This window comes from Xiphophorus maculatus, chromosome 9 (genome assembly GCF_002775205.1).
Source record: "Xiphophorus maculatus strain JP 163 A chromosome 9, X_maculatus-5.0-male, whole genome shotgun sequence".
Classification (NCBI taxonomy): domain Eukaryota; kingdom Metazoa; phylum Chordata; class Actinopteri; order Cyprinodontiformes; family Poeciliidae; genus Xiphophorus; species Xiphophorus maculatus.
Window position 1 is genome coordinate 5,059,531 of NC_036451.1, and position 20,384 is coordinate 5,079,914.

General features: G+C 38.1%; 1 protein-coding gene across 1 annotated transcript in view; it reads left to right on the plus strand.

Annotated features, from left to right (window-relative positions):
• Positions 1 to 20,384, plus strand: part of hmcn1 (hemicentin 1) — an 82,410-nt gene that overhangs the window by 49,725 nt on the left and 12,301 nt on the right. The window contains exons 42-85 of the mRNA XM_023339534.1: positions 565 to 661; positions 856 to 978; positions 1,086 to 1,241; positions 1,615 to 1,896; positions 2,011 to 2,178; positions 2,993 to 3,106; positions 3,198 to 3,284; positions 3,378 to 3,569; positions 4,753 to 4,926; positions 5,007 to 5,120; positions 5,201 to 5,346; positions 5,435 to 5,585; positions 5,716 to 5,913; positions 5,988 to 6,101; positions 6,541 to 6,728; positions 7,046 to 7,142; positions 7,283 to 7,444; positions 7,567 to 7,680; positions 7,772 to 7,974; positions 8,535 to 8,616; positions 8,734 to 8,865; positions 9,119 to 9,268; positions 9,419 to 9,578; positions 10,305 to 10,429; positions 10,506 to 10,680; positions 11,292 to 11,389; positions 11,470 to 11,748; positions 11,832 to 12,028; positions 12,131 to 12,212; positions 12,958 to 13,094; positions 13,302 to 13,443; positions 13,563 to 13,707; positions 13,815 to 13,942; positions 14,022 to 14,178; positions 15,532 to 15,653; positions 15,776 to 15,940; positions 16,120 to 16,227; positions 16,705 to 16,842; positions 17,624 to 17,758; positions 17,942 to 18,211; positions 18,777 to 18,967; positions 19,086 to 19,299; positions 19,420 to 19,554; positions 20,124 to 20,314. Coding sequence (XP_023195302.1) covers positions 565 to 661; positions 856 to 978; positions 1,086 to 1,241; positions 1,615 to 1,896; positions 2,011 to 2,178; positions 2,993 to 3,106; positions 3,198 to 3,284; positions 3,378 to 3,569; positions 4,753 to 4,926; positions 5,007 to 5,120; positions 5,201 to 5,346; positions 5,435 to 5,585; positions 5,716 to 5,913; positions 5,988 to 6,101; positions 6,541 to 6,728; positions 7,046 to 7,142; positions 7,283 to 7,444; positions 7,567 to 7,680; positions 7,772 to 7,974; positions 8,535 to 8,616; positions 8,734 to 8,865; positions 9,119 to 9,268; positions 9,419 to 9,578; positions 10,305 to 10,429; positions 10,506 to 10,680; positions 11,292 to 11,389; positions 11,470 to 11,748; positions 11,832 to 12,028; positions 12,131 to 12,212; positions 12,958 to 13,094; positions 13,302 to 13,443; positions 13,563 to 13,707; positions 13,815 to 13,942; positions 14,022 to 14,178; positions 15,532 to 15,653; positions 15,776 to 15,940; positions 16,120 to 16,227; positions 16,705 to 16,842; positions 17,624 to 17,758; positions 17,942 to 18,211; positions 18,777 to 18,967; positions 19,086 to 19,299; positions 19,420 to 19,554; positions 20,124 to 20,314 — 6,738 coding nt within the window. The remainder of the gene's footprint in view (positions 1 to 564; positions 662 to 855; positions 979 to 1,085; positions 1,242 to 1,614; positions 1,897 to 2,010; positions 2,179 to 2,992; positions 3,107 to 3,197; positions 3,285 to 3,377; positions 3,570 to 4,752; positions 4,927 to 5,006; positions 5,121 to 5,200; positions 5,347 to 5,434; positions 5,586 to 5,715; positions 5,914 to 5,987; positions 6,102 to 6,540; positions 6,729 to 7,045; positions 7,143 to 7,282; positions 7,445 to 7,566; positions 7,681 to 7,771; positions 7,975 to 8,534; positions 8,617 to 8,733; positions 8,866 to 9,118; positions 9,269 to 9,418; positions 9,579 to 10,304; positions 10,430 to 10,505; positions 10,681 to 11,291; positions 11,390 to 11,469; positions 11,749 to 11,831; positions 12,029 to 12,130; positions 12,213 to 12,957; positions 13,095 to 13,301; positions 13,444 to 13,562; positions 13,708 to 13,814; positions 13,943 to 14,021; positions 14,179 to 15,531; positions 15,654 to 15,775; positions 15,941 to 16,119; positions 16,228 to 16,704; positions 16,843 to 17,623; positions 17,759 to 17,941; positions 18,212 to 18,776; positions 18,968 to 19,085; positions 19,300 to 19,419; positions 19,555 to 20,123; positions 20,315 to 20,384) is intronic.

Here is a 20,384-nt window from a genome sequence, read left to right on the forward strand (position 1 = left end):
TTCTGTAGCAGGGACAGGAAAGCTCTCAGAGTTGCTATGAAGATGGATGGAACAACTTGATTCAAATAATTTTATCGCCCCTTTAACAAGCCTTTTTGTGCTATGTCATATTAAACACCCAGTCACTGAAATCAGGTTTGTGGCACCAGGGGCACACCTAAAACATGCATGGCTGTAAGTCATAAAGGACCAGGGCTGAGAAACACCAGTTTAGATCTGTGGTTAAATAGAAAGTCAGTTTATGAGAGTTCTCCACCCAATTTGATTGAGCTTGAGCTATATTGTTCAAGAAAAACAAGCTCAAATTTCAGTCCCTTCATGTGGGGTATGCCAGAAGAACTTAACTTGTAATTGTGGGAAAATGTGGTTCAGACTATAGACTCTTGAAGGCTGAGCACAAATCCACACCAAACTTTTGAGGGGATGTTTTGATTGAAAACAGTGCATAATTTTTTTCTACTTTATAATTTTACTCTACTTTGTCTTGATCTATCACATAAATCCTGGAAGTTTAATCTTTGATTTTTCCAAACTCCCTGATATGTCTGTGAATGTAATTTTCAGATTGATAATGCTCAGCTGCAGGACACAGGAAGGTACACTTGTGAAGCCACCAATGTAGCAGGAAAAACTGAGAAAAACTATAACTTGATTGTTTGGGGTAAGTTTAACTTTGTGCTCATCTGTAATTCTTCTAACAAGAAAAATGCTAAAAATGCCTAATTTTTATGAACAAATCTTGAGAGTCTTTAAATTATAAAATCCTATGTGTAAACTGGTCATCGTCCAGTTGTTTGCAGTTACCAGTTTGATTTGATTTGAGTGCCTCCTTAAGGTGTCTTGTCATCATTACAGTTGCTCCCAGTATCCGAGGCTCTGAGGAGGTTTCTCCTATGACTGTGATTGAAGGAAGTTTTATCACTTTGTTGTGTGAATCCAGTGGTATACCACCTCCCAGCCTCACATGGATGAAGGATGGTAAGTTTATTTATGCTAGCACAAGTCAACAAACCACTGCAAGAGACTGTGGTATGTGGAAGTGCATTTTAGCGCTTTAGCTAACCTTTGCTTTCTTCATATTTTAGGTTACACCCTAAAGCCAGACCAGCGACTGAGGGTTTTGTCTGGAGGGCGCCAGCTGCAGATCTCCAGTGCTGAGAAAACAGACACGGGCTCTTACAGCTGCACAGCCTCCAGCGCTGCTGGCACCACCTCAAAGGAGTACAGCCTCCAAGTTTATGGTGCATACTCCTGCAACATCAAATCCTGCATTGATCTGTTCTTTAAGTTGCTCAGCTGTGTTTTGTTCTACATTATCATCAACTGAAATCCCAAAAGTCAGTTTCACAAAGAATGAGAATACTCCATAATAAGCCTGTTGCAATGAACAAATAATCAATTAATCACATGATTGATTAAAACGAGTGAGATAATTTCCATTATGATGATAATGTTCTTTCAAAGGCAATATTTATTTATTGTTTTTGGTTGTTGTGCCTTTTTTGCATGAATTATTGCATCATTTAATTCAGAAAAAAGTGTGGCATATGCATTTCAAAGTAATGTGAAATCAGCAGTTTCTCTCACATTGTCAACGACCTTGTCCTGTTGCAGTTCGTCCTTCAATCGGACGTAGTGAAGACGACTCCAACGATGTGACAGTGACAAAAGGACGCGGTGTGACATTACATTGCCCTGCAGAGGGCGTCCCACAGCCCACAGTCACTTGGCTTAAGGATGGGCGGCCCATAGAGGACCAGCATGGTGCAAAGGTCCTAAACGAGGGCAGAGTGTTGCAAATTAAAGACGCTAAGGTGTCAGACACGGGACGCTACACCTGCATTGCTGTTAATGTGGCAGGACAGGCAGACATTAAGCATGACGTCAGTGTGCATGGTATGATTCTGGTATCATTTTTGTTTTTGATTTTTGCATTGAAATGTTCAGTTTTCAGTTTGATTAAATAATTACCTTGTTGATCATTTTCCACCATTTTCTCATCATGTTCAGTCCCACCTGTTATAACCGGTCAGGTGCAGTTTCCAGAAAACGTCAGTGTTGTGCTGAAGAATCCAGCATCTCTGAACTGTGAGGCCTCTGGTATCCCTCTGCCTTCTATCTCCTGGCTGAAGGATGGAAGACCAGTCAAGGCAACTAGCTTGGTGCGCATCGTCTCAGGTGAGTTTGAGTTTTACTGTGCATGGGTTTCTCTCATCTTATAAGTAATATTAAAGTTGTTTGTATTTGTTTAACCATTCCTAATTTCTTGATACTTTACTTTTTGTCATTAAAAGTCCTGTTGATCAGACCGTTCCTTTTGCCTGCTTGCCTCTTTTGTCTGGTGCAGTTCCTTAAATCAAAAGACATTGGAGATACACAGTTTGTTACAGTTAACAGAAAGTATGAGCTGTAGACTGTAATAAACTCATATGGCTGAAACATAGTGTTGAAAATATCAAATAATTCAAAAACTTCAGCAAAATTCCTTCCAAAATTTTTTGACAAATGTATAAAGTGCTCTGACTCTACACCATGCAGCCTACGATTCGGAGGATTAAAAGCATAATTGCAATAATTTGGAAGTTGACTACTGTAGATCATTTCAGATAGATTGATGACTTGGAAATAGGTTTTGGCAGTCTGAGTTTCTCACTAAACAAAGTTAGAAATATATAACATAATACAAGTAAGTTAGAAATATGAATCTTAATTTGTGAAGGAGCAAGTTATTTCAGTAAACTACAGATTTGAGTTAATTTGCTTATTTTTGCAGCAGTTTCTCACGACCTTGTGTGAAGCTTGAATCTCATTAAATTAGGATTTTAAATGTTTTAACATCTGTGAGCCCAAATTCTTAGTGTTAACTGGTTATAATCTCCAGAGCACAGGAATGCACTTCAACCAGAATCAAAATTATGTGCAGGTATTCCTGCTTGGTGTCTGTTTACGGTGGGAAAGAGTCAGATTTTAATATGATCTGTTTAACCTGTAGGGGGGCGTAGTCTCCGTCTGTTACACACCGCAGTGGAGGATGCTGGGAGGTACACTTGTGTTGTCGCTAACAGCGCTGGAGAAGAGAGGAAAAACTTTGACCTTGACATTCTAGGTGAAGACAGTGGATTTCTTGATAATTTTCATGTTTAATTTTAGTTTAATTTCAAGCAAAATTATGAACAAGTTCAATGTTTCATTGGCAGTTCCTCCAAGTATTGTGAAGGAGGGAACGGTCATGGATACTAAAGTAAGAGAATCCCAAAACATCACTCTAACTTGTGAAGCATCAGGTAAATTACACATTCTCCTTCTAAAAGATAAGCTACATTTTAAAAAAAGATTCTTAACTTGACGACTGTGCAATTGTGTAAATTTATTGCCAGGTAACCCTCCACCAGAGATTAAATGGCTGAAGGACGGACAGCTGTTGGTGCCTGACAGACGACAGCAGATCACATCATATGGCCGTTTCCTCCAAATCTTTGAGGCCCATGTTGCAGACACTGGAAGATACAGTTGTGTGGCATCAAACAGTGCAGGGGAACGCAGACGGCATTTCAACCTCAATGTTCTGGGTATGAAGGCACTTTATCTTAACATTTCATGCTGAGCTAAGTACTTGATGAAAAACATTCATATAGACCAGGGGTGTCAAACTCCAGTCTTCAAGGGCCAGTGTCCTGCAGTCTTGAGATGTGCCACAGGTACAAAACACTGGAATGAAATGGCTTAATTACCTCCTCCTTGTGTAGATTAATTCTCCAGAGCCTTGCTGATAACCTAATTATTCTATTCAGGTGTGGCGTAGCAGAGGCACTTCTAAAAATTGCAGGACACCGGCCCTTGAGGACTGGAGTTTGACACCTGTGATATGCAGACACGTTGGTTGGCACCCCTGGTCAAAACATGTAAAAATGATTTCAATAATGTTAAACTTTTTCTATGCTGACCTGTATTTCTAGTGTTGCTATTCTTACTATTCCCCAACTTTCTGTTTCTTTGGGAAATATAAATATGATGCTCCACTCATTTGTACAGTAAACAGTTTCTCACAAAGTTTAAAAACTTCCTGGATCTTGGATAATTGGTTCACTAGTTATCCATTTTATGACAAAAAGTTTATTTCTACCTGAATTTGGAGTAAATAATCTGAAACTTGACCAGACTTGATCCTCAAAAACTTAACCTGAACTATTTTTTTTATCTGATTCAAATTCAGTTTATATTCCAAACAAACAGTGTGATTTGTGATTTTATTTATGTTTTTTAGCAAGCTTCTGTGTGGTACATGACTAAGGCAGTAGCATTAATTAAAGGGGCAGTATTATGTATTTTTCAGTCACATAGTTTCATTTTATAGCACATTCAAGTCACTGTGTTAACTTTAGTTGTTATCCAGCCATGTTTTTGATGAGGGAACAAGTTTATAACATGATTTAAAGTTTTTAAAAAAAGTCAATAATATATAATGCTACCCTTTTAATACTATAAATGTTAAATGATGCCATTAGTTAGTGGTTTAATCATTCATAACTTCTTGAATACCGGTAATTATTCCACAGGTGATTGTCTTAAAAGCTGTTTTGGTCTCTGAATAAATGTTCTCAAAACTGAATCTTGAATTTTTCCTTTTGCAATAAGAGACTAATTACTTTAAAACTTTTCACAGATCTTTACCAGCGGTGCCAACAAATATATTCCTTTTTAATCTATTCCTAACCTTATTGTCTGCGACTGTGGCCCTGCTTCTTTTGTCAGTTTCTCCCACCATTGCCGGTTCGGGTCCTGACATTTCTGCGGAGGAGGTTACAGTGACCCTGAGCAGCCCCACCTCCCTGGTCTGTGAAGTCCAGTCCTACCCACCTGCTTTGATCATGTGGCTCAAAGACGGCAATCCATTTGAATCGACTCGCAGTGTTCGAATTCTTCCAGGTTTGAGGTTATAAGTGTGAAAAAGTAGAAGCAACTTGACTTTTGTTTGATGTGATTTTTGTTTAACCTCTTTTTAACAGGTGGACGAACGCTGCAGATTCTTAATGCCAAGAAGGAGGATGCTGGCAGGTACACTTGTGTAGCCACAAATGAAGCAGGAGAGACTCTGAAGCACTATGAGGTCAAAGTTTATGGTGAGATTCCTGCACAACAACATTGTAATAACATAATTATCTATATGTTGACCTAAATCTTTTTTTTTTTTTTACGGAAGTTCCTCCTCAGATTAATAAAAATGATATCCCCGGGGAAGGACTTGCACCTAAAGAGGTAAAAATCAAAATTAACAGCACATTGACCCTGGAATGTGTCGCTCAGGCCTTTCCTTCTCCAGCACTGCAGTGGTATAAAGATGGACAGGTAGGAATCCACAATGCTACCATTTGCATCTGAAAGACTTTTTTCTCTCAAAGCAAAATTCAGTCAAACAATTTTATAATTTCTTTAGGCTCTGATGGCAGATGACCATGTGTCCATTATAGCCAGCGGTCGCATTGTTCAGATCAAACATGCCCAAGTGTCAGACACTGGCCGCTACACCTGCGTCGCCACTAATCTAGCAGGAGAGGACGAGAAGGACTTTGATGTAAATATACAAGGTGAACTGGTTGGACTGGTGCTCGGGCTAATTTTATGGAAATTTACTCCTCCAGGGATAAAATCTGTGTCATCAAAGAAATCAACAAACTGGGGTTTGAAATGTTTCTTTCTGTTTTTCGTTTATTGCAGTACCTCCACATTTCAATAGGCATGGTGGAGTCAGGGATTCTTCATCAATCCCGGGTTTTGGAGGGGATCCTCGTGATGTCATACTTAACAATCCAATCTCTCTGTACTGTGAGACAAATGCTGTACCCCCTCCAACCCTCACCTGGTACAAAGACGGAAAACTCCTTACCTCTATTGATAAAGTTTTGATCCTACCCGGTGAGTCAAGTTAGCAATAATAAAATAAGGAAAGCAAAGTTTACATGTAACAGCCCATGCTGTCTGGTTCTCAGGTGGGAGGGTGTTACAGATTCCCAGGGCGCAGCTTGACGATTCTGGCAGGTACACTTGTGTGGCCATCAATGAAGCAGGAGAAGACTCCATCCAGTATAATGTCAGAGTGCTAGGTGAGGGTTTATTTTTGGTACAGATCAAGAAGTGTCTAATTTTCATGACTATTGCATAGTTTGCTGAAGACTTTTGTGTCAAATTATTCATTTGGTGTCTTATAACTGTATAATTTAGATCCTCTTTAAAAACTCTTATAACTACCTATTTTAATAGTTCAAGCACCAAATACGCCAAATATGCAATAATAGATACAGTGGAAACCATCTTAGAACTACCAAAGAAACTTCTAAAGTTTTCCACTTTACTTATGGGGGTGCAGCCAATCACCCAAAACTCCCAAAGCTCACTGTTGGAGAATTCCAGCAAAGAAGAACAAAGTCTCCATTACAACCAATTATTTTTAAGGTTTTAGAACAACATTTTGCAACGGTTGTATAAGCATTTGTGTGCAATTTTTCTATGATTTAAAGCTTTTTCGTGTCTTTACTGCATTAGTACCTCCAAGCATAAGAGGATCAGATAGTGATGTGCCTGAAGAAGTCATTGTCCTGGTCAACAAAACTGCCCAACTGGACTGTCACGTGAATGGAAACCCAACCCCCAAGATCACCTGGTTTAAAGATGGTCAGGTGATGAGTTCAGGCGGACCACGCAGTATTCTGTCTAATGGACGAACATTACAGGTAACAAACAGGAAACACAGAAATATATCAGCAAACACCCTACAGTCACTTGTTCAGCTACGATTTCATCATGCAATAAAACTTTTAATCTCGGCTTGACAATTTTAGTATTCCAGACAAAAAATATTTTTCTATATATCCTGCAATGTGACAATTTTGTTTTCCAAAAACACTGCATTAAAATGATTTCAGGCCTAAGACTTACCATCTTTTCAAGTTTTTATAGTTTTGTTTTAGCACAATAGTTTTTTGTTTAACATTGTTAAATTGATACTGTAGCTATTATCTTGATATTTAAGAAGTTTTGTCTCCCTCAGGTGTCGAATGCTCAGGTTTCTGAAACAGGACAGTATGTGTGTGTGGCTGAAAATGTAGCTGGAAGTGCAGAGAAACACTTTAACCTGAATGTTCATGGTAAGCTATTAGAGACTGTTCTGAATTCCCTTTTTGCTTTGTGAATTGGATGTAATTTTAATATGAAGACTATAAATTGACTGAAATTTTTATGCTTTTACAATGACTTTCTTTGGATTACTGCATGTTTTTTTTTGCAGTCTCTCCCACGATTGTTGGTGTGACTCCAGAGAATGTGACAGTGGTGGTGAACAACTTTGTGTCCCTCACCTGTGAAGCTAGCGGCTTCCCTCCTCCCACCCTGAGCTGGCTAAATGACAGAGGACCCATACAGCCTAAAAGTAATGCCCTCATCATGCCAGGTACTGAAATTATTATCAGTCATGTATCAAAGAGAAGAAATACAGTATTTCTGTTCAAAAATTTGAAAGAACAGAATATTACGTAAGATTCTGAACATGTCTGTGTCCTTTTGTCTCTTCAGGTAGTCGTACTTTACAGATCCTTAAAGCAAAAGTGTCTGATGGTGGAAAGTACAGCTGTGTGGCCATAAATGCAGCAGGACAGGCTCACAAACACATCTATCTCACTGTTTATGGTAAGCCTATAATTTTTTTTCTACAGATTCTTCTCGGTTTTTGGCTTTATTTCATACACTGAACAATTTCTCAATTTCCATGCCTCACCAGTACCGCCGAGTATCCGGGGCAACAGCGGAGACGTGCCTGTGGAGGTTAATATTCTTGTTGGGAAATCTGTAACTTTGGAGTGTGAGTCCAACGCTGTCCCTCCTCCCATTATCACCTGGTACAGGAATGGCAGAGTGGTGACAGAAACAACAAACATACATATTCTGCCAGGGGGACAAATGCTTCAGATCAAACGCTCTGAGGTAACACAAACAATGCCGGCTTCTTTTTTCTATTAATTATGGAATCAGAGTAAATACCTACTTAAAAACAGTACCTTGCAGAAGTATGCACATCCCTTGAAATGTCCCACATTTTGCTACATTGCAACCTTAAGTTTTGTTCTATTTCATTGGATCTTATGTGATAAACCAACACAAAGTAGTATGTAACTGATGTGGAAGGAAAAGAATACATCGATCTTAAAATGTTTCACAAATAAAAATGAAAAAACTGTGACATTCATTTGTATTTAGCTCCCCTGGGTTCCTACTTTGTAGAACTACCTTTTGCATAATTAGAGCTTTAAGTCCTATGGTTTGTACATATAGAGACTTACATTTGTGTGCATTTTTCTGTGCAAGGTAGCTCAAGTTAATTCAGATTGAATGTAAAATGTTTATGAATATACATTCTTAAATCTGAAAGTTCAAAGGGCATTAATTATTTTGCAAGACACTGTTTAATGCCTCTTATATGTGCAGGGATCATTTGTATTTGCAAAAATATGCAAAGTTTTTATGCAACAGTTTATTTTCTGCAGGTGTCTGATACAGGCCAGTATGTCTGCATGGCCTCAAATGTTGCTGGTCAAGTGAACAAGAACTTCAACTTGAATATTCATGGTAGAGTCTTATACAATAATTATCAATCCATATATTTCAAAAACAGCTATAGCAGATGTTTGAAAGTGTTTTTTTTTTTCATTTGTGGCACAATAACAAATAGTTCTAACTCTTCAGTTCCTCCCAGTATCGATGGCCCATCAGAGGAGAATGTTGTGGAAACTATCAGCAACCCAGTTGCTTTCACTTGTGATGCTACTGGAATCCCTCCACCCAGTCTCACGTGGCTGAAAAATGGACACACTATAGGTACTGCGAATATATCCAGACAATGTATGACTTAAGTCGTACAGGTTAATAATCAGTAACTCTAGGAAAAAGGAAAATGTAACATCTAAACTTTTTAACTCAAAGACAGAAATAAAAGATTCTCAAAACATCTTAGGTATTGCTCCTGGATTTAGTAAATATAAATGCGATAATCCTAACAGACCTAAAACAATCAATGCTTTGTCTGATGATGTGCATAATCACAATTATGGAAACTTTATATTTCCCTTAGAGAATTCTGAGTCTCTGGAGATGAACATCTTCTCAGGAGGCAGCAAACTACAGATAGCACGGCTGCAACTTTCTGACAGTGGGACATTCACATGTGTGGCCTCTAATGTTGAGGGCAAAGCACACAAGAGTTACCGCCTCACTATACAAGGTACATAAACATCATTACTATGAGCCTTAGGCTGATTGGAATCCTTTAGGAGAATAGCTTAAAAGAATAAATGTAATAGTCTCTGTTATCACAGCAAACATTTTCATATCTGTCAGCTATTTTGTACTTAACTTAATCATTTCTTCTTAGTCCCACCCAGTATCTCTGGATCAGAAATGCCCAGGGAGATGGGAGTCCTTGTTAATGAGAGCATTGAGCTTGTCTGTGAAGCTCAGGGAATCCCGACTCCAACAATCCAGTGGTTGAAAGATGGAGAAGCCATCAACAATACAGAACTCAAAGGTCTCAGGTACTTAAATGTACACCCTCCAGGTTTGATTAGCCGTGGTAGTATGTCATTAGCCTGCCTGTCTGAACTTTTACACCCTTATGCTCCAGACAGATTACAGTAATTCACAGTATGGCTTACTGCACTTGATGCAGGAAGATGTGTAGCTTTGAGGAAATAAACTTGCTTTGTCGTCCCACACATTTAACTTTGTGGCATACACAGAAACTTTGTGGACTTGTCCCATGAGTGGGACAGGTTTTCCAGACTTAAATTACCATAATTATTAAAAACAATCATCAAAATAAGTATTTAGAGTAGTTTTTAGGGGTTTGGGTTTTTTTTTCTTAAAAATAAAAATCTGTTGTAAAATTCTGAATGCTCTGCATTTAACCATAACATGGGTTAAATGTTATTAACCCATGTTATGCAAAATGGAATTAGTTTTCTATTACTTTGCACTGACGTTGTAGGTTTTGCAAATCTTGTTTGGCAACAATACTTAAGGATGAATTGAGGAAAGTATCACATTAATGAAAGCATAGTACTCTCAAAGGCACTTTCAATAAAAACTTGAAAATTCTTCCAAATAGTAATTTGGAATATTCTGTTTTCCAAATTTTTTTTGAAAACAGAGTTTTTAAAGTTTACGGTGTTTACTTAAAGTCAGCTTAAAGTCAGCTTAAAGGCACCTTACTCTGCCTTTAAGGTGTTAAAAATGTAAAACATCTCTGTCTTTTCCTCTAGGGTCAGTCCACATGCTAATACTCTAATTGTGACCCAAGCGGACCCTGCTGTCAGTGGAAAGTACACTTGTGTGGCCTCCAATGCTGCCGGAGAAGAGGACAGAATATTTCATTTACATGTATATGGTGGGTTTAATTCTTTATCTTAAACTCAAAGTGTATATCTAATCTATTGCTTGATCTCAAATTTGTCTTCTTTCAGTTCCTCCATCCATTCTCGGCAGCAGTGAGGATCTGACCGCAGTTCTGCACAGTTCTGTCAGTATTGAATGTGTTGCTACTGGGTCACCTCGGCCACAACTGAACTGGTTGAGGAACGGGCTGCCTCTCCCAGTCTCCTCTAACATACGACTTCTCTCTGCTGGACAAGTGCTCCGGTGGGTCAATGGTCAGGGAACATAAAGAAGGCAGTCAGGATTATTAGTTTTCTGGGGGTTTTTTCCTAAAACATTGTCTGAAATATTGTGTTTAATATATTTGTAAAAAGAGCTCTTATCTTAGAATGTGTTTATGTAAAAGCTTTAATCATGAAATAATGGGTTTCCAATGCCTTGTAAAAGTTTCATGTCATTTGAATTTTTTCACATTTTGGCACAAGGAACCAGAGAAGCTAGATTTTTGTTTTTTCAGAGATTATTTGTCTCATACCCTACTGTCACAACATAACTTTAACAAATATGTCAAAAAAATAAAAAACATAATTTTTATAAAATTACATACTGCAGCTTTAAATTACACACAGATGCTATTTAGATTAATTTTGAAGGTAGGTGGTTGCCTTTGTCCTTTGTTCCATTCTGTTGTTCTTTGACAAAAGATAGACATACAATACTCAAAACTTAGGCTTGTTGGTATTTTGTAATGTATCGAACACAAAAAAGTCCTAGGGTTGTGGATATATTTACTGTACAAACTTTTGAACTACAGTGTAGTCACTTGTAGATATGAAAGTGTTCATGATGGACCATTTTGTCCCTTCGTGTACCAGGATAAACCGAATCCAAGTGTCTGATGGGGGAAGCTATACATGTGTGGCATCTAACAGAGCAGGAGTGGACAACAGACAGTATAATCTACAGGTTCACGGTAAGTGTATTCTTTCATACGGTTTTTCAAGGCGAAATGAAGAGCTGGCCAGTAATGAGCTTTTAAATTTTCACCGTCAGTTCCTCCTGGTCTGGAAGGAGCAGGAACCACAGAAGATATGACTGTCATCAGAGGAAATTTGGCATCATTGCTCTGTATTGCTGATGGGAGCCCAACTCCTACCATTTCCTGGCTCAGAGATGGAGAAACTTTAACCGCTGACCGCAGAATCAGTCTCCTCGGCTTTAACACCACCTTACAGTTTAGCCAGACCCAAGTGAATGACACAGGACGCTACAGTTGCGTGGCTAATAACAATGCTGGCCAAGCAAGCCGCAATTTTAACCTAAAAGTTCTGGGTAAGTGAAGGCAAACTTTATTCTCTAGCTTCTATTTTTTATTTTCAGCTTTTGTTTTAGCTTCATTTTGCTTACTTTTTCAGATCCTCCACGCATCAGGAGCTCTGATCAACCAGTAGAGGTTTCTGTAGTGGTGAATAATGTCCTGGAGTTACTCTGTGAGGCCACCGGTATTCCAATACCCACTTTGACCTGGCTGAAGGACGAACGGCCACTTCCACAGACAGAAAACCTTCATCTCCTCCGTGGGGGAGAGATACTCCATGTTACCGCAGCACAGGTGGGTCTCCCCAGACTTAAACTGTAAAATCCTACCTGTTTTTGTCACAGTATATGTTGTATTATTGTAAAAATGTTAAAAAATTAACTTTTTCCCCCACAGCTGGAGGACACAGGCAGATACAGCTGCTTAGCAAACAGTCCAGCAGGAGATGATGACAAAGATTTCCTGGTTCGAGTGCATGGTGAGTATTTTAGCTACTGTGTTGTTTTGAGTCTTCAATAAATTTACAATTTTAAGAAAAAATCCAAACATTGAGAGGATAGAGGTGAATATGACAGTGGACAGAAACAACACACGTTTATCCAAAGCATACAGGCAGTACACTAAAAATATGCTTTCTGCATATCATCAGAAACAAAAAATAGTTTTTTTAATAAAAACAAAATATTGATTGCTCAGTAAAATTCATAATTACCGATCAGAACAACATTGACCACAGTTCTGAACGGTGCGGCCGGTATCGAGTGTCTTAGTACTGGGTTTCTTCAACTACAACTGGAACTGCTTTTATTATAATTGTAATTACATTAATGGAAGCATGTTTAGTGATAATTCAGATTAATGTGATTTTTACTCCATTCAATAGTATACAATGCTAATTTCTTGTCATATCAACACTACTCTTGTAAATTTTTAACAGGCACTGGTTTTACAACATCACAACTAAAAAATTATTAAATTAGTTTGTAACATTAACTTATGTCTCAATGAGATCTAGGTGTTGATATTTGGTCTATTGCTCAGTTGTTTACCGCCAACCTTCACCAGTATATAGATATTATTAAAAAAAAATTATTTACAGAAATTTATTTGCTTGCTTTTGTTTGATGAAAACCATGGCTACAATTTTCAATATTTAAACAAAAGCCTTAAAATTGTATTTATAAATAGCATCTGGCCTTTTTTGTTGCTGTTGTTCCTCTCAGTTCCCCCTAATATATCTGGAGAAAGCACAACTCAGCATCTGTCAGTGCTGCAGAAGGGTCAGGTAACTCTGGAGTGCAAGTCTGATGCTGTTCCACCTCCAACTTTGACCTGGCTCAAGGATGGCACACTACTCCAGGTCAGTAGCTAAAACCATTACTAGAATAGAATAGGATAGAATAGAATCGTTCTTCGTTAGTTTGTACCTTAATAGAGAACCACAATGTATTAGCATAGCCATAAAAATTGTAATATTAATACAAGTGGGCTAGAAACTATGTATTGATGTCAAATATACAATGCATACTCTGACTTACATTTGTATTCATGTCTTTCACACGTGTAGAAATCACCACGGCTCCGTATTCTGTCCAGTGGACGCTATTTACAAATCAACATGGCGGCTCTATCGGACAGAGCTCAGTACACCTGTGTGGCGAGTAACATCGCGGGCAAGACCACTCGACTGTTTAACCTGACTGTTAACGGTAAATAAAAACAATCGTTTGAGACATTAAGAAGTAAACAAAAAAAATCACAATAAAATTGGACATTTTGTCTTATGAAAAGTCAAACTATTTGGTAATATGAACATCTATCCTATCAGTACCTCCAGCTATTAAGGACGGCTCTCAGATGGTGGTGGCACACATCAACAAGCCAGCGACTCTTGAATGTGTGGTAAGCGGCGTGCCACCGCCTCGAGTCATCTGGAGGAAAAATGGAGCAATAATAGCAGAAAATAACCCCAGGTAGAACATGTTCTTGGGTTCTGTATTTATCCTAAACCATCTTCTTGTGGATATATTACAATATTTTAATGTCCAGATCAATGTCTAATTTGTTAATATTTATCCAGATATACATTTGCAGAGGATGGATCTTTACACATCCCCTCAGCTCAGGTGACGGACACCGGGCGCTACCTGTGCATGGCAACAAATCAGGCTGGTACACAGCGCAAGAGAGTCGATCTTCAAGTTTATGGTGAGTGATAGCTATGCATGAACAAAGCATCGCTAAGCAGAGCTGTAGTCACTATCATTTTTGTCCTCTCATCGTGTAGTTCCTCCTTCTATCACAAGCAGTCGCACCAATGTGACGGTAATTGTCAACGTTCAGACCACCTTACCCTGTGAGGCCACCGGCATTCCCAAACCCACCGTCAGCTGGCTCAAGAATGGTCGAACCATCAGTACTGAGCAGAATCAGAACATGTACAGGTCTATTCAGGTTTCCTACCAATCTTTACTCATTTGTAAAACATAAATCTTTTTTAAACCATGTATCTCTTTGCATGTTGTGTGAAAGGGGTTTTGGGATTTACTGTTCTTTGCAAAAGTATTCATACCTCTTGAACTTTTTCACATTTTGTCAGAATATAACTACAAGCTTTGGTGGATTCATTGTGCACATCAGAATAAGGTGTAGCTTTGAAGTACATAGTAAAAAATTGTACATATCTTGTAAATAAAATTGTAGTGTGTGTTTCAGGCACTAATACTCAGCTCCCTTACTCTGATATTTCTAAAAACAAATTTAAAGCAACCAGCTGCCAATGGAAGACCTCCAATTTATAAACACAGTTCGCTTGTCTGTACTTTAAAGCGGGATTAGGATTAGGTTAACAATAAAAGAAGCCCCAGATTTGTAAATCTTAAAATATGCTGTTCATTCAATCTTATGAAAATAGAAAATAGTGTTTTACAAATGGAATTTACCAAACCATAATTGTCCACCAAAACTTACAGGACATCATAAAAATGTATTAATCAGACAAGTATCTGGTTAATACTTGTATTAATCAGACAAGTATCCAAATGGCTCATAAAAACTCTGGAGAAGCTCCAGAAATACACAGCTCAGATTGGAGAACAGCATGACTTTTCCTTGTGCACTTAACAAACCTGGCCATAATGGAAGAGTGGCAAAAATGTTTATGGTTGGTTCAGGAAACTATAAGATGTCCAAAGTAAAGTTTATCCACCAGGGAACATAGTAAACACACAGAAGAAGGTGCTCTGGTCTGATGAAACCTACAAAAAAACTGGCACAGCGTTTTAGGTTAAATCATTTTTATGTGTACGGTTGGCCAAGTCACATTCCAGACCTAATGCTACTTTCTAACCAACCCGGCTGATTTTGAGCTCTTTTGCAGGAAAGAGTGTTCAAAAATGTCTGCCTTTAGATGTGAAAAGGTGGAACAGTCATGCCCCAAGAGGCTTTTGATTTTTATTTGTAAAAAAGAAAGAAAAACATGGATCCTTTTGTCCATACTTCAACATTATATTTCATATTGTAGCTCTTTCACATAAAATCCTAATAAAATAAATGTGGGAAAGTCAAGAGTGCATGAATACTTTTTTGTAGTTTGTTTTCAAAGTATTTATGGTAAATGGCCTGTATTTTATAGCTCTGTAATAAGTCCAGAGGACCCCAAAGCACTTTGCACTACATTCAGTCAGTCACCCATTCACACACTGAGGAATATTCATTCCAGATTTAGGTTGTAGTTAGGTAAAACGTCTTACCATATGTTTTCTTAAAAATATTTATTTGTCCTAATTATTTTTTAGATTGCTATCATCAGGCTCCTTGGTGATTATAGCTCCTACAGTGGAGGACACTGCAGAGTACAAATGTGTGGTTTCTAATGAAGCTGGAGAGGAATCCAGATTCATTGCTCTTTCAGTTATTGGTGAGAAAAACTTTTGTTTAGGTATCATCATTCTTGTCATTATTTTGATTGAGTTTTGTATGCGGTTAATTAAAACGTAAGATTTTTTTTTTTTAATTCCACAAAATAATTTGTTGTCCTAGTTCCTCCATCTATAGCAGATGAACCCACAGATATAGTTGTTACAAGACTGTCCCCGGTGGTTATTGCTTGTACTGCAACTGGGGTGCCTGCACCTGCAGTCCACTGGAGCAAAGGTGGCGTGAAGCTTCTTAATAAAGGAGAAGGATACAACATTTTGCCATCAGGTTAAACTTTTATTTATTCAAAACATATTCTATAATTTTAGCTAAACATTTCAATATTAGTCCACTAAATTACTTATGCTTTATGTCATTTTAAATGCTTGTTAGGTATGATTCTTCTGAACTTTTGTAACTGATGTGAAGCATATCGGTTTATTTGTGTTGTCTTTATCTTCCTTCAGGTCAAGTACAGATCCCTGCTGCTCAGCTCAGTCATGCTGGACGCTACACCTGCATGGCCAAAAATATTGCTGGCTCCACCCACCGACATGTGCAGCTAACAGTGCAGGGTATGCAGACTGTAACAAGCCATATCTTTATAAGTACTTTATTAATGAAGTTAATACACAATACAAACACAAATTCTTCAGCCAAATAAGGCATAAGCTGTTGGATTTCTATGCAAGAAATCAACATTATGTGTTCATGAGCTACATTTTTAAGTGTGATAGGGTTCCATAAAGCCTATCGAATTATTGAGAAGTCAAACAATACTGCAAATATTACTCAAAATCAGTTTACAAAACTTTTTCAAAAACCTTATTTTGGAGGAGAAAACTCTAAATTGTATAATTAAATGCCAAAATGTTTTATTGCTACTCTATTATTACTATTGTTTCTGATTTATTTCCAACTGATTTCTAAGTTAAGTTGGACTCAAGGCAGTCATAATTACACTCAAAGTATCAACTGTAAAACTAAAAAACACTTTTACTGTAAAGTACGACGGATGATGAGTATCTTCTTTTCTCCGTTCGTCTCTTCAGAACTGCCAGTGATCCAGTCCCATCCCTCCACACTGGATGTGATCTACAACAGCACCATTACTTTGCCCTGCAGAGCCACAGGCTCACCCAGACCCTCCATTACCTGGCAGAAGGAGGGCATCAACATACCTGCCACTGGTAATCACGTCTTCGACAGTGCCATACAAAAATATTAATACCCCTGGAGATATTTTCACATTTTGTGAATTACCACCAGAAACTATAATGTTTTTATTGAGAGGTTATGTAAGTTTTCATCCTCTCTTTCTGTTTTTCTGTAAGTTTTCATGACAATACTCCTGATTATATTAATGATGCCCTGATTACTGCACTGCACAACTAATAACTGATCAGATTAATCAGTAATCTGATATCCCCATCTGAATTGTCGATCCCTGTAGCTCCTCCAAAGTTCCCATGGATCACCTGTCCTCTTCTCTAATTAATGCTTTCCCTGGCTGAACTCTTAAGTTTTCAGTAGACAGACATTTTTTGGCAGGTTCGCAATTGTGAAATACAGTTTCCATTATTTGATGATGGACTGAACTGTTTTCCATGACAAGTTTAAAGCTTGCAATATAGTTTTGAATCATGACCCTGTTTTAAACTTCTCTGTAATTTTATCCCCTGACCTCACTGCAATCCACTGGTGTGTTCCTCAGTCTTCATCAGGTCGTTTATTCACTATTGTTCTCTAGTAAACCTTTTGAGACCTTCACAGAACACCTGGATTTATCATGACAATACATTCCACACAAATTGATGTTGCTTCCCAAACAGGAATTTTATTTTATTCACCAGTATTGGAGTACACTGAATGCAAATACCTGGCAGATTTTCTTTTGTCAAAAACTTTAGACCTGCATTTTCTTCTCTACTCCACATTTAGCACAGACATAAATTTCTTGATTTTCTTTAGGTGGAGGTTACACAATACTTCCTGATGGAAGTCTCCAGATCTCCAAGGCGTCTCTAGCAGACTCTGGGACTTTCATTTGTGTAGCACAAAACCCTGCAGGCACTGCACTGGGCAAGACCAAACTCAGAGTGCAAGGTGGGTGACGCCTAATTACGATGTTGATTAAAACAGCTAACTTTCACATTTCTCACAGAAATCTCTAGCAGATGTACTCTATATTTGAACAAATAATATCTTTAATCAATGGAGGCATTGTTATACCATTAGTTTTCTGATCACACTTTCTAATGTCTGAGTAAATGAACTTTCTGTTTGCAGTTACTCCAGTGATCCGTTCAGAGACTCAGGAGTTACTTGCACTTTTGGACTCCTCTGTGACTCTTCATTGCGAAGCTGCAGGATCTCCTCCACCCTCCATCACATGGCACAAAGACGGGCAGCTGCTGAGTGACTCTGGACACCAGCGGCTGCTCAGCTCAGGATCCCTCCAGATCGCCTTCGTTCAGCAGAGTGATGCTGGAAGATACACTTGCACTGCTGCCAATCCTGCCGGCACTGACAGCTTGGATATGACACTTACTGTACAGAGTAAGTTGGAAACTTAACGTTATTATTCAGAGATAAAAATACTTTGTGTTGCTTTTCTGTTTTATATCTGATTCCTAGCTGGATTTTTAGATTTTTACCACCACAAAAAAAAAGATGAACTTTTCTGCAAAATTCACCAACTGCACAATTCTTAAGTGGAATAAGATAAGCAGTATTTCAAAAGAGCTTATATTTTATAAACAATAATATTACTTATTATTAATTTGGTGTTAAGAGATGAGCGTTTTTTTTTTCTGGTAACAAACTGCCACGAAGTATAAGTCCGATTTTTACCACCAATGACCAAAGAAAAACATTTTCACTTTTCTGCAATATTCACCAACTACACAATTCTTAAGTAGAATAAGATAAGTAGTATTTCAAAAGAGCAGAGGAAATATTATGTTTTTTTAACAATAACCATATTTGTTGTGAATCTGTTGCTAAGAGATGAGCGGTGCACGTGGTTTTCTAGTAACCATGTGCACAAAGTAAACATCAGATTTTTACTTTTGCAAAAGTAAAAGGAAATGCATTCTTGTCCTTTTTTATTATTATGTTATAGTTCCTCCTTCTATCAGTGGAGGAAAACAGGAGGTGGTTGTTGTGGAAAAAAGTCAGGTTCAGCTGGTGTGTGTGGCGGAGGGTATCCCACAACCCGAACTGTCCTGGAAAAAAGACGGGAATCCTCTCAGTGAAAGCCGAGGGGAGTTCACCATCCTGCCATCTGGGGAGCTGATTATTGACAGCGCTCAGGTATGAAAACACACAGACCAGGAAATGTTTGTGTTTTTACTCATCTCTTCACACAAGTTCTTATGCATATTTGTGGGTTAACAAGAATGTTGTGTTTTTAAACAAAATCATATACCAGCCTGAAGATGCCGGCAGTTATACTTGTGTCGCAACGAATTCAGTCGGGGAGGACAGCTGGACGGTGACGCTGTCGGTTCATACGCACCCCTCCTTCACCAAACTGCTCACAGACGTTTCTCTCAACAAAGGAGAGCGACTCGTGCTGACCTGTGGTGTCAGTGGAATCCCAACACCCACCATTAAATGGATCATGAACAACAAAAATATCCCAGGTATGATTTATTACAAAATTGCGATAGCTTGGTTGGTATCGTCATATTTTTTATTTAGATGTTTCTTTGTATTTCATCATCTTTAAATGTGTTTTCTTTGTGCTTGCCCCACTGCTGTAGTCCACTATAATCATGTGAATGGTCACAGTGAGCTTGTGATAGAGAGAGTAAGTAAAGAAGACACTGGTACCTACACATGTGTAGCTGAAAACAGAGTGGGGACTATCAAGTCCCTGGGGTTCGTCTATGTAAAAGGTAAACCAAACTCTTATGAAACATTCATAAAGGGGTTGTTCTGAGTTTTTGAAGTGATGTTCTGTTAAAAGGTTGTAAATAAAGAATCTAGATTAGTTGCTTGTGGAGGCTGAAGTTAAAGTCCAGTTTTTGGGGTAATCCAAAAACAATAACTTTGCAATCCAAGGAGACATTTTCATCCCAACATGTGTGTGAAGGAACAATACATTCTAGGTTCTTTGAAAAAAGATAGCATATTAGGTTTTATACCTCAGTTTTATAGTTAAAGAAAACTTATTTTGATACTAGGTTTAATTTTTACAACTAAGAAAAATATCACACTTTTACAGTGGGAGAATTAATAGATTTTTATGAATGGATAATTTAATAGTTATGGAAAATGGTGAAAAAAATCATGTTTGTTGTCTAATTACACTGACAAATATTGATAAAAATGTGTATATTCCCTTTAACAGTAGTGTCTATTTTTATATTGCATGAAGCACACATTGACTCTCCTAAAATGTGCATCTTTCAGTTTTGTCTTCTAATAAATTCTAGTAAATATATCTTAACAATGTATTCTCCAGAACCTCCAATAATTGATGGGGACCTTCACGCCAACCGAATTGAACCTCTTGGTGGTAATGCCATCCTGAACTGTGAGGTTCGAGGCGACCCGCTGCCAACTATCCAGTGGAGCAAAAATGGCATAAACATCCGGATCAACAACCGAATCCGTCAGCTAGATAACGGCTCCCTGGCCATCTACGGCACAGAGGTAGGAAATGACACCTGTAAAAAATATAGCTGAGGATATACTGTGCTTTGCAAAACCTTTTTACATTTTG